This window comes from Gobio gobio (genome assembly GCF_949357685.1).
Source record: "Gobio gobio genome assembly, chromosome: 10".
NCBI classification, from domain to species: Eukaryota; Metazoa; Chordata; class Actinopteri; order Cypriniformes; family Gobionidae; genus Gobio; species Gobio gobio.
This window is the reverse complement of record NC_137116.1, coordinates 41,662,267-41,677,120: the sequence shown is the minus strand read 5'-3', so window position 1 is coordinate 41,677,120 and position 14,854 is coordinate 41,662,267. Positions and strand designations below refer to the sequence as shown.

General features: G+C 37.1%; 2 protein-coding genes across 3 annotated transcripts in view; one reads left to right on the top strand and one right to left on the bottom strand.

Annotated features, from left to right (window-relative positions):
* The window catches only part of sema3gb (sema domain, immunoglobulin domain (Ig), short basic domain, secreted, (semaphorin) 3Gb), a 48,136-nt gene extending 40,965 nt beyond the window's left edge, over positions 1-7,171 (top strand). Inside the window, exons 11-18 of one of the 2 annotated variants that reach the window (XM_079827233.1) lie at positions 801-945; positions 1,045-1,267; positions 1,426-1,514; positions 1,630-1,671; positions 2,016-2,173; positions 2,415-2,482; positions 2,573-2,697; positions 4,160-7,171. In XM_079827233.1, the coding sequence (XP_079683359.1) occupies positions 801-945; positions 1,045-1,267; positions 1,426-1,514; positions 1,630-1,671; positions 2,016-2,173; positions 2,415-2,482; positions 2,573-2,697; positions 4,160-4,576 (1,267 nt within the window). In that variant the 3' untranslated portion in view covers positions 4,577-7,171. Of the gene's footprint in view, positions 1-800; positions 946-1,044; positions 1,268-1,425; positions 1,515-1,629; positions 1,672-2,015; positions 2,174-2,414; positions 2,483-2,569; positions 2,698-4,159 lie in introns of both variants that reach the window. The other variant, XM_079827232.1, reaches the window with a different exon arrangement.
* Positions 7,172-7,834: 663 nt separating this feature from the next.
* On the bottom strand, positions 7,835-14,854 carry wasb (WASP actin nucleation promoting factor b). Its single transcript, XM_079827253.1, has 12 exons — positions 14,561-14,854; positions 13,821-13,961; positions 13,415-13,501; positions 13,150-13,246; positions 13,006-13,032; positions 12,890-12,925; positions 11,167-11,359; positions 11,040-11,082; positions 10,744-10,897; positions 10,252-10,637; positions 10,050-10,164; positions 7,835-8,091 (listed from the first exon to the last, which is right to left on the bottom strand). Exons 1-12 carry the CDS (start codon positions 14,660-14,662, stop codon positions 8,036-8,038), a joined length of 1,437 nt encoding a protein of 478 aa, XP_079683379.1. The 5' UTR covers positions 14,663-14,854; the 3' UTR covers positions 7,835-8,035.

Sequence of the window (14,854 nt, the reverse complement as noted above, 5' to 3'; positions counted from 1 at the left end):
TAATAATAATAATAAGAATAAATATTTCCTGAGCAGCAAATCAGTATATTAGAATGATTTCTGAAGGATATATTAATAAATATATTCTGAAAATATATTACAATAGAAAATAGTAAAATTAATATTTCACAATATTACTGTTATTGATCAAAAATGTGTAGCCTTGGTGAGCATACTTTTTTTCCAAAACCAAAAAAAAAATCTTCTCGATCTTTGAACTTTTGAACGTTAGCGCAAATACACAGGATAATTTTGTAGTCTAAACATGTTTTATCTATAGATGTAAATTGATAGTTGACCCCAAAATAAAAATTCTGTCATTTACTCACACTCTATCATTCCAAACTCTTAAGGAACACAAAGGAGATATTTAGCTTTTTTCTTGTTTTTCTTTTTTTCTTTCTTTCTTTCTTTTTACAAAAAATATTTCATTTCTCCTTTGAAATATTCAATATATCACAGCTATCATATGGAAACTTATAGTGCACAAAGCAAATAAAATGACTTTTCTATGTTTTTAGAGCATGACAGTCACAGTCAGTTTCTTTGGAAAAGTTGTGCCTTTGACAATGTTATTTGATTATAAAGCAATACATATTTTAAATATCACTACAGTAAGTACAATAAATACAATTATCCAAGTTAACGGGCAATGTATATTCAGGCTTTTATATATGAATTATAAATTATTATAAATATTATTTGAAAAGAAAAAAAGTCATATTCTTTCAAATCAATGTTTATATTGATTATCTTTTGTTAAAATAGCTATGACTCTGTTTCTCTCTGTTCCTCTCCAGCTCTGTGTTTAAAGGCTCTGCTGTGTGTGTGTACTCAATGGCTGACATCAGAAATGTCTTCAATGGTCCCTTCTCTCACAAACATGGTCACAACTATCAGTGGACACCCTACACTGGCAAAATCCCTTACCCTCGCCCGGGGACTGTGAGTATTGCTTGTGAAAACCAGTTTTATATCTTATTGCTGATTCTTTGTTGTTATCTCATTCTTTTTTGCTCTTTCTGCTTTTGCTGTATTGTTTAGTGTCCTGGAGGAACCTTCACCCCTGATCTCCACACCACTAAAGCCTTCTCTGACGAGGCTGTAAACTTTGTACGTGCCCATCCGCTGATGTATCAACCGATATATCCGATACACAAGCGTCCCCTGGTGGTGAGGACTGGAGTTGATTACCGTTTCACCACCATTGCTGTGGACCTGGTGGATGCTGTGGATGGAAGATACGAGGTGCTCTTCTTGGGCACAGGTTAGACATTTTTGACCATTGTCAGATTCTTCCTATTTAGTTACATGCAGGACGAACATGTGAAGGTGCACTGTTGCAACACAAACCGCCTAATTTGTGCAATTTATAAAGACATGGCCAGTCTCATGGTTTTACTTCTGATTCTCCTTGAACTTTAGACCGTGGAACAGTCCAGAAGGTGATTGTCTTACCAAAAGACATTAGCACAACAGAAGAGCTCGTTTTGGAAGAGGTTGAGGTTTTTAAGGTACAAAAATACAGACTTTTTGCTGTTACATAACCTGTTGGGTGGAAATTATCCTAAAAATAGCATAATGCATGATTTTAAATGGTGTACAATTTTCCTTCTAAATTCTTTTCAGACTCCAGCAGCTGTCAAAACCCTGAAGATTTCTTCTAAACGGGTAAAAATGACAGTTTTAATAATCATACATACATAAAACCAATGTCGTTTTCGTATTATTGACATACTATTATAGTTTTTGTTAATATTTTGAATTATACTGTATTTTATATATTCTGGTTTCATTCTAATTTGTAAAAGTTTTGGTAATTTAGTTGTATTTTTGTCTTTTTTATTTTTATTTTATTTTAGTTCTTTAACTTAAACTAAGTGAAAATGAGTGTTGCAACTATGTTTCATATTTGATGTTCGAGCTGTGACACCTAGAAATCAGTACCTGGTCTGTAAAAAAGAATCTGTGCTGTTTCTAAACCTTTTGTGTTGTCTCTCTCTTGCGGTTTACAGCAACAGTTGTACGTGTCCTCAGAAAGGGGTCTTACCCAGGTGTCCCTGCACAGGTGTGCCGTTTATGGCAAGGCCTGTTCGGACTGCTGTCTGGCCCGAGACCCTTACTGTGCCTGGGATGGAGAACATTGCTCTGCTTTCACCCCGGCTACCAAGAGGTCAGAGCACATTCTTTTATTTACCATGACAGGTGCTCCATGATATTGAACTGTGTATGTGCAAATGGATATCTAAACTTTATTAGGTGCCCATTTTTATACTGATCACACTGTCAATTAAAGTTTTACATATTGGTCTTCAACAGAACTACTTAACCATTACAAAATAAACGGAAGTTCACTTCACAGTGAAAATAGTCCATAAGCTTTTAACCATAACCATCTGTGAATGAATCCTCAGGAGAAGCAGAAGGCAAGATATCAAACACGGAGATCCTTTAAGGCAGTGCAGAGGATTCAACGCTAAAGGTTTGTAAACAGCCTTTTATATTATACTGAATAACAATGCCAGAGATCTTCAGAAACTTGAATGTGGCCCTTCTCTGATGCTCTCAGTAGAGAAGCGTCTGAGGGAGACGGTGCAGTTTGGGGTTGAGGGGAGCAGCACGTTCCTGGAGTGCCAGCCGCGGTCCCCACAGGCCACCGTCAAATGGCTCTACCAGAAGGACGGCAAGCGAAAAGCAGTAAGACGCTCATGCTACCATTATCACTTTTAAAAAGAGATGGCTCACCTGAAAATGCTAATTCTGACATCATTTACTCACACTGTACAAAGATTCTGTATAATTTATGGTAAAAAAAAAAAAAAAACTGGCAGCTGTAACTTTTAATTAGTTTTATGGATATAACTTTAATTTACAGTACAAAATTATATATATATTATTAACTGATGTAATGTTCATATGCCAACCTAAGATCTGTTTTGTACCTTTATACCACAAAAAATTACTGGTTGCCATGTGTAGAATTAAAGCTCATCACAAGAGACTTTTCCAGAAGCTGAGGTAGATACTAATAAATAGAAGGTGCCCACAGTGTCATGCACACAAAACAAAACACCGTCATGGTTTGACACAAAATAAAAATCATGCAATATACATTCATTTTACAAAAAAAGATGTAATAAACTAGTTTTGGGGGTAACGCATTACAAGTAAAGCAAGTTTTGTAAGTACGTTTTTGTACTTTTTTCAAGTAACTCGTAAAGTAACACATTACTTGTATATTTACAACGAAATATCTTTCTAAGTTACACAAATTACCTGTCCCCATGTTGAGAAAAATCGAAAGTAAGTGCAGAGGCGTTATTGTAGTTCTATGTGAGCATGCATTTACTCATCTCACTTGCACAAAAACAGGTTCGGTATTCCTCAAAATGAATAATAACAGTGAAATGCAAACTCAGAATATTACACAAACCTGCAATAATTAAATGTTATATAATACAAATATACTTTATGTATTTTATCTCACTCTATTAGCTGATGTTTTTGCTGTTAAACCTTCGATGGTCCGATTCAACCATACTAATGAGCAAAAATGACTTTAGATAAACATCACATTTGTGTTTCTTTTTTTTCTTTTTTTTTTGCTGAAGTAAGAGTGTTGAACTTTCTTCTCCTTCCGAGAATTTCCTTCAGCCTGAGGCTTATTCATTTTACCTTTGGTGTGAAAGGGCCTTTACCTTTTTACCATTTGTTATTATAAAACAAACAAGCAAGCCTAACCCAGATTAGAAAAAGTAACGCAAAGGTAACCTAATGCATTTCTTTCCATAAAAAGTAACACAATTATTTACTTTTTTAGGGAATAAAGTAATATTGTACTCTGCAATGCATAAACCCTAATGTATATAACTGATACGAAAAATAAATAAATAAACAAGATATATCAATGAAAAACCATCAAATGTGAAGTGTCACAGAGAATTCTGGGGATGTCAATTTACGTGTTTTCCACTGTAAGTTATACGATGACATTCTTTTTCACTTCCAAAAACAATGAAATTGAAATGCAATGAAAGTGAATGGGCTCCGATGTTGTTTTTGGACCCCATTGACTTTCATTGAGAAATCCTTTAAAATATCTCCTTTGTGTATCGTCTCATACATTTAGAGGACATAAAAGACTGCTTTTCTTTTTCAGCTCAGTCGAGACAAAGAGGTCTTGAAAACCGGGCATGGCATCCTGCTGAAATCTCTCGCCCAATCGGATGCCGGCCTTTACCACTGCCTGGCAACCGAAAACAACTTCAAACACACCGTGGCGCGCATCTCCCTACGGATCCTGGACCGGGAGATTGTGGAGGCGCTGACCGAGTCGGACGTCTCTGTAGAACCAGAGCACCGCCGCCACCATTCCCATCGCCACCTTCCACCCCCGCCCCCTCCCCCTCAGTCCCACCCACCTCCTCTCCAGCTCCACCCGCAGCCTGAAGTGCGTCTCATCAACCAGTACTGCCAGTCCTACAGGCAGCAGATACAAACCCCACCACACAAAGCCAAACGCAACAACCGCAGGCACACGGGAGAACAGGAAGAGGATGAGCTACAGGAGCAGTGAATGGAACAGCATCTGGGACCCTGTTGACCATGTCCCGTCCATGTGCCCCATCATTATGTTCTTCCTCCAGGCAAACTCCAATTCAGTCCCTTTAATAAAAATTATTCATTAGTTTAGATTGATTCATTAGATGTATCAGACTGTGTCTGAACAAATTCATTTTGAGGTACAGTTTGATGCACGTAGCTCCCCTAACTAATATAAATCTGGCTTTGATGTACTCATTTCCATAGTTAGTGTTAAACTACACTGTTTTATAAATAAATCCCTTAAAACATTCAGCCACACCAGCGAAACTACTGCCATATTATGTAAAATATAAGCTATTCCCTTTTAAGATTCAGTACACATATGACTGCAATGTAAATACTATCAGAAACATTCGAAAATATGCTTTTGCTTTGCATTATAGAGGCATCAAAAGGTGATTGGGGTTAAATTTAAAGATCGCAGATTCAGTCGGGCATCCGACTGTACGAAGTACGTATCTGCAAGACTATAATTATAGCGCAATATATCTTGCCATCATTTTGACCACTGAAGTGTTTCATTTCTTGGCATTTGTAGAGTTTTCTATTGGAAAGTCCTCTGAAGAACAGATACATTTGAATGGAAGCCTAGGAGTGACAATTAAAAATAAAATGAATGAATATATATATAATATAATGTTTCAAACATAAAAATGGAAAGTGATTAATTCCATTATTTATTTGAATTAATACATGTATAACTTCTGTCACTTTATCTTTAAGTGTCAATTCTAAATGTCCTTCATTCATTTGAGCTTTTGATTGTAGTCTTCATCCGTGACAGAAATTGAAAGCAACTTCCACCAAAAGTGATATTTCTGTATCCTTTGCATGGTTAAACATGTTGTTTCAGATAAAACTTCAGATTGATTATGAATTTAAAATGATTGAAAATAACAATATTGGTCATTAGATTAAAAAAATACATTTAAAAATGTTTTTACATTACAAAATATTTATCTAATACTAAAAATATTATATATTTTGTCTTCTTTTTGTAGTGGAACAAGCTGCTCTGATTTGTAACCTGATTGGATCATTGCCCTGGAAATGTTAGGGTTTTATTAGGACAAAACTGTGGACCAAAATGAAAGTAATGGGATTTGCAAGAATAAAAATGTTTATAGGTATTATGCATCAGAATCTCTCCCTTGTAATGAATGAAATCAGATATAGCTGTAGTGTGAAAATCCTCAATACGTACTACACAATTGTTCATCTTTGAATGTGAAAGCAACCAAAATACGAGTCGGTTATCCTCTTGTTATGTCTTGTATGTTCGTCCCCCAGAAAACAGAGCTTCCCTGATTTGACCCGCTGTATATATATATATATACAGTTTTTCAGTCTGGTCTCTTCTATCTGTGACTCTGGACTCTGATGATAGTCGGACCACTAAAAACATTCTCATTCTCAATCCATAATCAAAACATGTTGTATTCCACGGTTTGTCAATGGTGATATGTGGTCATGTTTTTTGCTTGTGTATAAACACAGTATCTGTGCTTTGTGTTGTGTGACAATGACACATGTACATAGAAAATGTATGTATTCGACTAGTTGCTGGTCAGGATTAAAAACTAACCTCCTCTCTTTCCTCATCTCTCCCGTGACCCTCTTTCTCTCTCTTTCTCTCACCCACACCATACAACATATTTATTGTGAGAGTGTACATATTCATGTGAGTTGTGCTCTTTGGTGGTGGGACAGGGCTGGTTTTGATGGAAATTGTCATTTTGTGTATTGTTTATTAACCGGACCAGGACACATGGAGAGATGCTGAGGAGAAAGAGGTAGATGTTTTTTTTGGAGCAATTGTAATTAGTTAATCAGTATTTTAACATTGAAACACATTTAAATGAACCTTGGGGTTCTCAAGAAAAAAATTGTTCTGAATATGTTACTAATTCTTTGCGAGGCACACAACACAATTCATATTTGCAGAGTGTTTTAAGCCAGAAATGTCTACCTCTTTGAGCACTTTCTATGGAATATCACTTGGCACCAAACTAAAGGACAAAGGCAAAGAAAATGTGTTGTATAATTTTCTTCTATAAACATCTACTTTGTCTGACCCACTAATGTCATTCTGTTTTAAAGGATAAGAGACTCTTTCTCTTCATTTGATGTCGGAGGCGTATTTAAAATGACTGTGTATAAAAAGCACTCAATGAAGCGCTCGGTGGTTTTAACCTCAGACATGTTATCTGGACTTGAAGGGTGGAGAACAAACTCTGAAGTCCAAACCACATTTCTTTCCCCTCCACAGAGATGTTATTGTGCAGAATGACATCCGAGTCTGTCTCTGAGGAACTTTGATGCCACATAGACTTTCTTTGTCCTGTTGTGTCTTTTCTTTGGTGTTGGCTGTTGAACTAAAAAGAAACTTCCTAAATATGGTTGCTTCCTGAATATTTCCTCTTTGTATTTACTGATGTTTGTGTAGGTTCATGTTAATGTGATTGTTTGTGATAAATATTATTTTATTATCATGGTATTCTGGGGTTTGGGAGTCATAATAGGTGTTTTTTAAAGCAATAACAATAAACTGCTGTTTTCGTTTTTATCCAGTTTTGTTTCTGTCTGAACACCTGACATTTTATATTAATATAATACATTAACCCATGGTTATACAGATAAGGCTTAGGCCTAGTCCCAGACTCAAATTTGAGCCATTTTAACTGAAAGCAACTTGCACTGACTTCCATTGTTTTGTCTCAATGTGCACAGATTGCAGTAATGTGCTACTTAAATTTAACTAAGGCCTAATCCTAAACCCTGTATGTGAAACCAGGCCTAAATTATATTATATGTATATTATATACAAAACTCAAAGAGTACAAGAATACTGTTGTTACTTGCACTTCCACTTCCACATTAGTCCTATAGAGGGAGTTCCTATGCAGCCCACAAATACGCAAACGCGGCTTTACAAAACTTGATATATCTTACCTTGACAAGAATAACATTACTGGGTTTGTGGTTAAGGGAGAGAGATTTGGAAAAGACAGTTGTTGAGTTAAAAGTATGCACAAACAGAAGGAAATATCCAACATAAAGCTGTGGTTAAGCTTGGCGGCGCTACTGTTTGGATGAAATCTAACACCACTCCTGGTTTGGCTCAACTGAAGTTCCTTCTTCCTGAATGAACTCACATTGAACCAGTTCTGCACAAAACAGAACAGTCTTTGAAACAAGATTGAGACAAACTGCAAAACAGGCTTGAAATCTAGTCATTATCAGAGTTAGGTTTATATTGCTTTATTGGATTTCTAGTAGATCACCAGATCATTCAGTGCGACTTTAATCTGGAATAAAAGATTTCATGCCTATTGAGAAAATGATTTCCACTGAGCCTCAGCATCTTTACAAGCTCTTTGTGCTGATTCAGATGATTCAGAAGTGTGTGAACCAGGAGCAGAGAGAAGCATTATTCGTCCCATTCGTCCTCTTCCTCTTCATCACCCCCATCCTCTTCTTCATCATCTGAAGAAAGCAAAGAAATATAAAATACATCAAAAAGAACCGGTGAATTACTAGCACATGAAAATAGTGTTTGAAGTAACACATTACAAGTAACGTGAGTCATGTAATCAGATTACTTTTTTCAAGGAACTAGAAAAGTAACATATATTTACAACTAAATAGCCTATCTGAGATACTTTTTAGCCCAATGCAAGTTACTTAGTTTTCCACTTATTGACTGACACCTCTCCTGTATGTTGAAAGATATCGGGAGAACATACAGAGGCATTGTGTGCGCTGTGTAAACATGATGCTTATTGTGGTTCTATATCTTATTGTATAGACTAAATATGAGCAGGCATTTACTCATCTCACTTGAACAAAAACAGATTCTATCAACAGTCAAATGCAAACTCAGAATTTTACACAATTAACGGCAATAGTTAAAATGGTTAAATAATACAAATATACTTTATGAATTTAATCTCACTTTATTAGCCAATGTCTTTGCTGCTGACCTTCGATGATCCAATTCAATCATACTAAGCAATAATTAAATAAACATCACATTTGTTTAATTTTTTGGTTGTACTTTTTATTGCTTAAAGGTGCACTGTGTAAATGTTAGCGGCATCTAGCGGTGAGGTTGTGAATTGCAACCGTCGACCGCTCACCCCTCCCTTTCGAAGCACATAGAGACGCTACGGTGGCCAACACAGGACAAAGATGTCGTGGTCTGAGATAGCTGAGTAGCTAGTGCTCTGTAGAGCAGTTTGTCCATTTAGGGCTAATGTAGAAACATGGCTGTGCAAAATGGTAACTTCACTGTAAGGGGACCCGCGGTGTATGTAGATAGAAATGGCTCATTCTAAGGTAATAAAAACATAACGGTTCATTATGTAAGGTCTTTATAAAACACTGAAAACATAGTCATGTATATTATATTCTGTCAATAGATCCTCCTTAAAGGGTTAGTTCATCCAAAAATGAAAATTCTGTCATTAATTACTTACCCTCATGTCGTTCGACACCTGTAAGACCTCCGTTCATCTTCGGAACAGAAATGAAGATATTTTAGTTGAAATCTGATGGCTCTGAAAGGCCTCCATTGGCACAATGGCACTTTACACTCTCAAGACCCTTAAAAGGTACTAAAGACGTCGTTACAAAGTCCATCTCACTACAGTGGTTCTAAAATAACTTTATTGAATCGGCGAGAATAGTTTTTGTGCGCAAAAAAACCCTAAATAACGACTTACATAGTGATGACGATTTCAAAACAAGGCATCATGAAGCTTCGAAGCGTTATGAATCAGTGAGTCGAATCAGCGGTTTGAATCGCCAAATTTCAGCAGTTTGGCGGTTTGACACGCGATCCGAATCATGATTCGAAGCTTCATGATGCCTTGTTTTGAAATCGTCATCACTATGTAAGTCGTTATTTAGGGTTTTTTTGCGCACAAAAACTATTCTCGCCGATTCATAAAGTTATTTTAGAACCACTGTAGTGAGATGGACTGTGTAACGACGTCTTTAGTACCTTTTAAGGGTCTTGAGAGTGTAAAGTGCCATTGTGCCAATGGAGGCCTTTCAGAGCCATCAGATTTCAACTAAAATATCTTCATTTCTGTTCCGAAGATGAACGGAGGTCTTACGGGTGTCGAACGACATGAGGGTAAGTAATTATTGACATAATTTTCATTTTTGGGTGAACTAACCCTTTAATATTACACAGTGCACCTTTAAATAAGAATGTTGAACTTTCTTCTCATGTGTCCTTTTCTTCTGCAATCCAGAATGGCAGCACAGCTGAAGGGTTTGTTTGAGGTGCGCCCTCTACTGTGCAGGCGTGAATTTGCATTTCCTTCAGCCTGAGGCTTATTCATGAATTGCTAACCCCAAGCCATTTAACAGGTTATCTTTTATAGTTCAAATGTGTAAAAGTGTGAAAAAACCCTTAGATTTATTAAATGAGTTACCTGAGGAATGTATAACTTTACTCCTTTTCTGCATCACCATCATAAGCGCTCCCACAATTCCCTCTGAAGACTCATCTTGAGCTGGAGAATTAGGAGAGTCCGGGGATTCAGACACCTGAGATAAACACCATATTGATTATTCACAACAAAGCAAAGTATAATGCTTATATAAACTATTATCTCATGAAAATATGTCACGTACATTCTTTAGCGCACGTCCACGACGAATTTCCTCCAATAAAGTTCCGCGTCCTCCACCACCAGATGAAGGAGGAGGTGGAGCTGAGCTGGAAGGGCTAGTGGGGAAGTTAGCAGCTGAAGAAGGTGGGGGTGGAGGAGGAGGTGGGGGCGGAGGTGGAGGCGGTGCACCTCCACCCATAGGTGGAGGAGGTGGTTTGTGACTGTGGCTGGGTGGTGGTGGCGGAAGAGAGGATGGCATTGGAGGTGGAACCCCAGAGCGGCCTCCAGGTGGCGGTGGACCGCGATGCGGAGGTCCAGGACTGCGCCCAGGTGGTGCAGGGCGTCCTGGTGGGCCTGGGGGAAGCCCACCACGGGGTGGAGGAGGTGCAGGGGCAGAATGAGGACCTCCTGGTAAGGAAATTACAAGCTTCAAAATAAATTCCAAATCAAATTTCCAAATATTCCACACAGAGTTAAATAGTAAGCAAATGTTTACATTTTAATACGAGCTTACCCTGTTTCCTCATTTCCTCTTTTACTGCATCCAGCCCTCCAGATTGCTCAATGAAGTCATAGATAAGTTTAGATGTTTCTTTATCTGCCAGCTGGGCATCACTGATACCAGCACTGTTGAACAGTTTCTTCAGGTCAGGGTCGAGATTGTTGGTCTGGAGGGGCCAAAGTCAGAGTTCATATAAATACTACTTTTTTTACTTTAGAAACGCTATTTGCTATATCAGAATAAGCACAGAAGATCAGTTTATGTGACTAAATTTGTTTTATACATTAAGGAAAAAAGACAATTCTTACATCAAACCCAGAGTTTGGATCCCACCCAATATGAGTGACATGTCTATAAAAGAAGGAGTGGCACAGATTCAAACAGATGGAACAAAAACACAAGGTGAGTGTCCAACTTATGGTAAACCCTTCTTACTTAAATCCACTAGGAGCTCCAATATCTGCCTTTGTGAGCTTTGGGCCTTTCTTCTTTTTATTTTTGTCTTTTTTGCCTATGGAGATTGAAGCTGGTGCGGGGGTCGGCACTGGGGGAGAGCGGTACCTCGATGCAACAATATCTGGGTTCTGGATGTCCACCGTGGTCATTAAACTCGGCTGTGAAACTGGACCTGATTAATAGATATAGTTGAATAAACACTTGTATTTATTAATGAATTTAGACCTTGTGAACCCTGCAGGATGAATTAAAGGGATACTTCATCCAAAATGAAAATGATGTCATTGTTTATTGACCCTCTTGACTTTCTTTCTTTTGCTGAAAATATCTTGAAAAACACTGGGGTCTAAAACAACACTGGACCCCACTGAACTTCATTATACAGTCGTGTTCAAAAGTTTACATACCCCTTGCAGAATCTGCACAAATGTTAATGATTTTACCAAAATAAAAGGGATCATACAAAGTGCTTGTTATTTTCTTATTTAGTACTGCCCTGAATAAGATAATTTTAAATAAAAGATGTTTATAGTCCACAAGACAAAAAAAGAGCTGAATTTATGAAAAATGACCCTCTTCAAAAGTTCACATACTTTTGATTTTTAATACTGTGTGTCATTCCCTGGATGATCCACGGCTGTTTTTTGGTTTTGTGATGGTTGTTCTTGAGTCCCTTGTTTGTCCTGAGCAGTTAAACTGCCCAATGTTCTTCAGGTCCTGCAAATTCTTCAGTTTTCCAGCATCATTTGCATATTTGAAACCTTTCTAGCAATGACTGTATAATTTTGAGATCTTTTCACACTGAGGACAATTGAGGGACTCAGACACAACTATTACAAAAATGTTCAAACATTCACTGATGCTCCTGAAGGAAACACAATGCATTAAGTGCCAGGGGGGATGAAAACTTTTTTAAGGTAAATGGACTTGGTTTGTATTCCAGGATACATGTAAGTATGTTCTGTTGCTTCCGAAGGGCAGGATTAAATTTATATATATATACATATATATATATATATATATATATATATATATATATATATATATATATAAATTTAATCCTGCCCTTCGGATATATATATTAACAAAATAAGAAAAATTTGGACATCTTCATCCTATTCAAAAGTTTTCACCCCCCCGGCATTGTGTTTCCTTCTGGAGCATCAGTAAATGTTTGAACCATTTTTAATAGTTTTGAGTCCCTCAATTATTCTCAGAGTGAAAAGATGGATCTAAAAATCATACAGTCACTGCTGGAAAGGGTTTGAATATGCAAATGATGCTGGAAAACTGAAGAATGTGCAGGACCTGAAGGACAAAACAACAAACAAAAATCAGTCATGGATAATCCAGGTAACACACAGTATTAATTGAGTATAAATTCAGCAAATTTTTTTGTTTTGTCAACTATATGGAAACACTTTTTATGTAAAATATCTTATTCAGGACAGTACTAAATAAAAAATAACTCATGTTCATGATCCCTCTTATTTTGTCAAAATCATTAACATTTTTGCAGATTCTGCAAGGGGTATGTAAACTTGAGCACAACTGTGTATATACATATAAAATCACTGTGATTTTTTTTTATATCTTCTTTGTGTTCCACAATAAAAGTACAGGTACGGAACAACACGATGGTGAGTAAATTATATAATAATGACAATTTTCATTTTTGCGTGAGGTTTTAAAAGCGACTCACCATTTGTTGGAGGTATTTGTTGTAGTGCCGGTTTTTCTGTTAATCAAAAGAAAATTGTCTTAAAATTGTAATTTATAAATTAATAGCAAGTGTATGTTTAAATTTAAGACTCATACCTTCAGATGGAGCATGCGGTCTTTTTTCTAAATATGCATGTATAAAAAGGCATAAGGAGATACTGATAAAATACTCTGTTCTTATGGGTAATGATCCTAGCAAAATACACACAGTATATGTAAAATATGAATGACAATACTGACCCTGGCGGTTGAATCTCTGATTAATCTTCTCCTTAGTGACGTTTCCAAACACTTCAGCTTCTGCATCGCTGGCAAAGTTCAAACCTACTTGACAGTCCTGAGACACAATTAAAGAGCATTTAAATATATAATAGATCTCTCAGAAAACTTAAAGTAGACATATCTAATGATGTCAGTTTGGCTTAACTCAAATAGTTATTTAGACTGTCTAAAAAATGTTGAGTTTTGGCTTGAATTCAAGAATTTAAAAGGAGTCTGTACCCACATCAGCAGCAAAGCTGTGGAAGAACCTCATTGGACAGGAATATGTCATCTGATTATACATCTCCTGCTCCCAGACCATTTTACCTTCCTGACAAAAATAAATAAATGAAATGAAAACATTCTTATCAAAAGTCTAAATGGTGCTACCACAATGTGTCTTCATGAAGTGAGTTAAGTTGAGCTGCTGTGACTCAGAACTCAAAGCAGAAGTGTATCTTTATTTAATTTCAGCCTGTTTGGTCACAGGTCATCTTCGGTCATGCTAACAGAAGTCAGCATAAATCAATTTATCATCATATAATCAGAAATGCATAGAGAGCATCTCTATCTGCATAGGTGCAATTCTGAGCATGTTAAATTTTTTTTTTTTTTTTTTTACACTACAGATAAAAATCAGAATTTCTAACCTTTATGTCATAGAGCCGGATGTAATATGAACGTTTAGGATTGTCCTTAATGAAACACACGACTCCTGCATGTTGGAGACTCCATTGGGCCGGACTGTGAGGAAGAGCCATGTACAACTGAGCAACGGCTGTGGCCAAGCTCTGCGTTTACACATAAACAAACACAATCAACTTACATGAATGTACATTAATAAAAGATGAATCAGTGAAGTATAAAAATGAAAGCTCGAGCAAAGACATCAGCATCCTCTACAACAACAGGAAGTGGCCTCATACGGTATTTCCTGTCGCTCTCCAGTTAAAACTTTGCACTTGCAAACATCGATCGTCAACTCAAACAGGTTAACAATGTTGTGAAATGTACATTCGGAAGAAAAATGAATGATGCTTTTATGATATTAGAAGTTTTCCTGGGTGGAAATAATTGCAAAATCAAAACACATCAGATTAAATAGTGTAGCCGTTTCAGCAAATTCTGTCAATGGCATGTTTTGTATGCAATCTCTACATCTTTTTCATTTCACACACAGGCAACAAAGAACTTGAAAGGCTGAGTGTCACTTTGACCTTTAAATGGCAGCCACAGTAACAGCTCTAATCACATCTGTGACCTCTGCTTCATGTCTCTCCTATCAGGACTTTCTGTTTTACACCTGATAGATTTCTATCCCTAAAATCCTTTGTGGGACAGAATGCCCATCTGTGATTCCTGGCCTTCTATTCAAAGTTACTTCACTCACCACACATCTCCTTCCCAGCAGGTCCAGCAGGCGTTCGTTCTCCTGGCTGCTGAGGAGAGAACTGGGCATGTTCTCCTGCCCTTTGGTTTTTCCTTTGCTCATCTCTCCTTGATGAAATGGACACTAAGATCTTGGGACTCCACGTCTGGGGCCCCTACTCGGCCCACAGTACCTGTCTGAGTCCTTTTTGGGACGGGCAAATGATTCAGAGGAACCGTTGCTTCCGTGTTCTAATCTGATGTAAATGCAGCACAGCAAAAGAGAACAGGAAGAACAAAACCACTGCGCAGATCT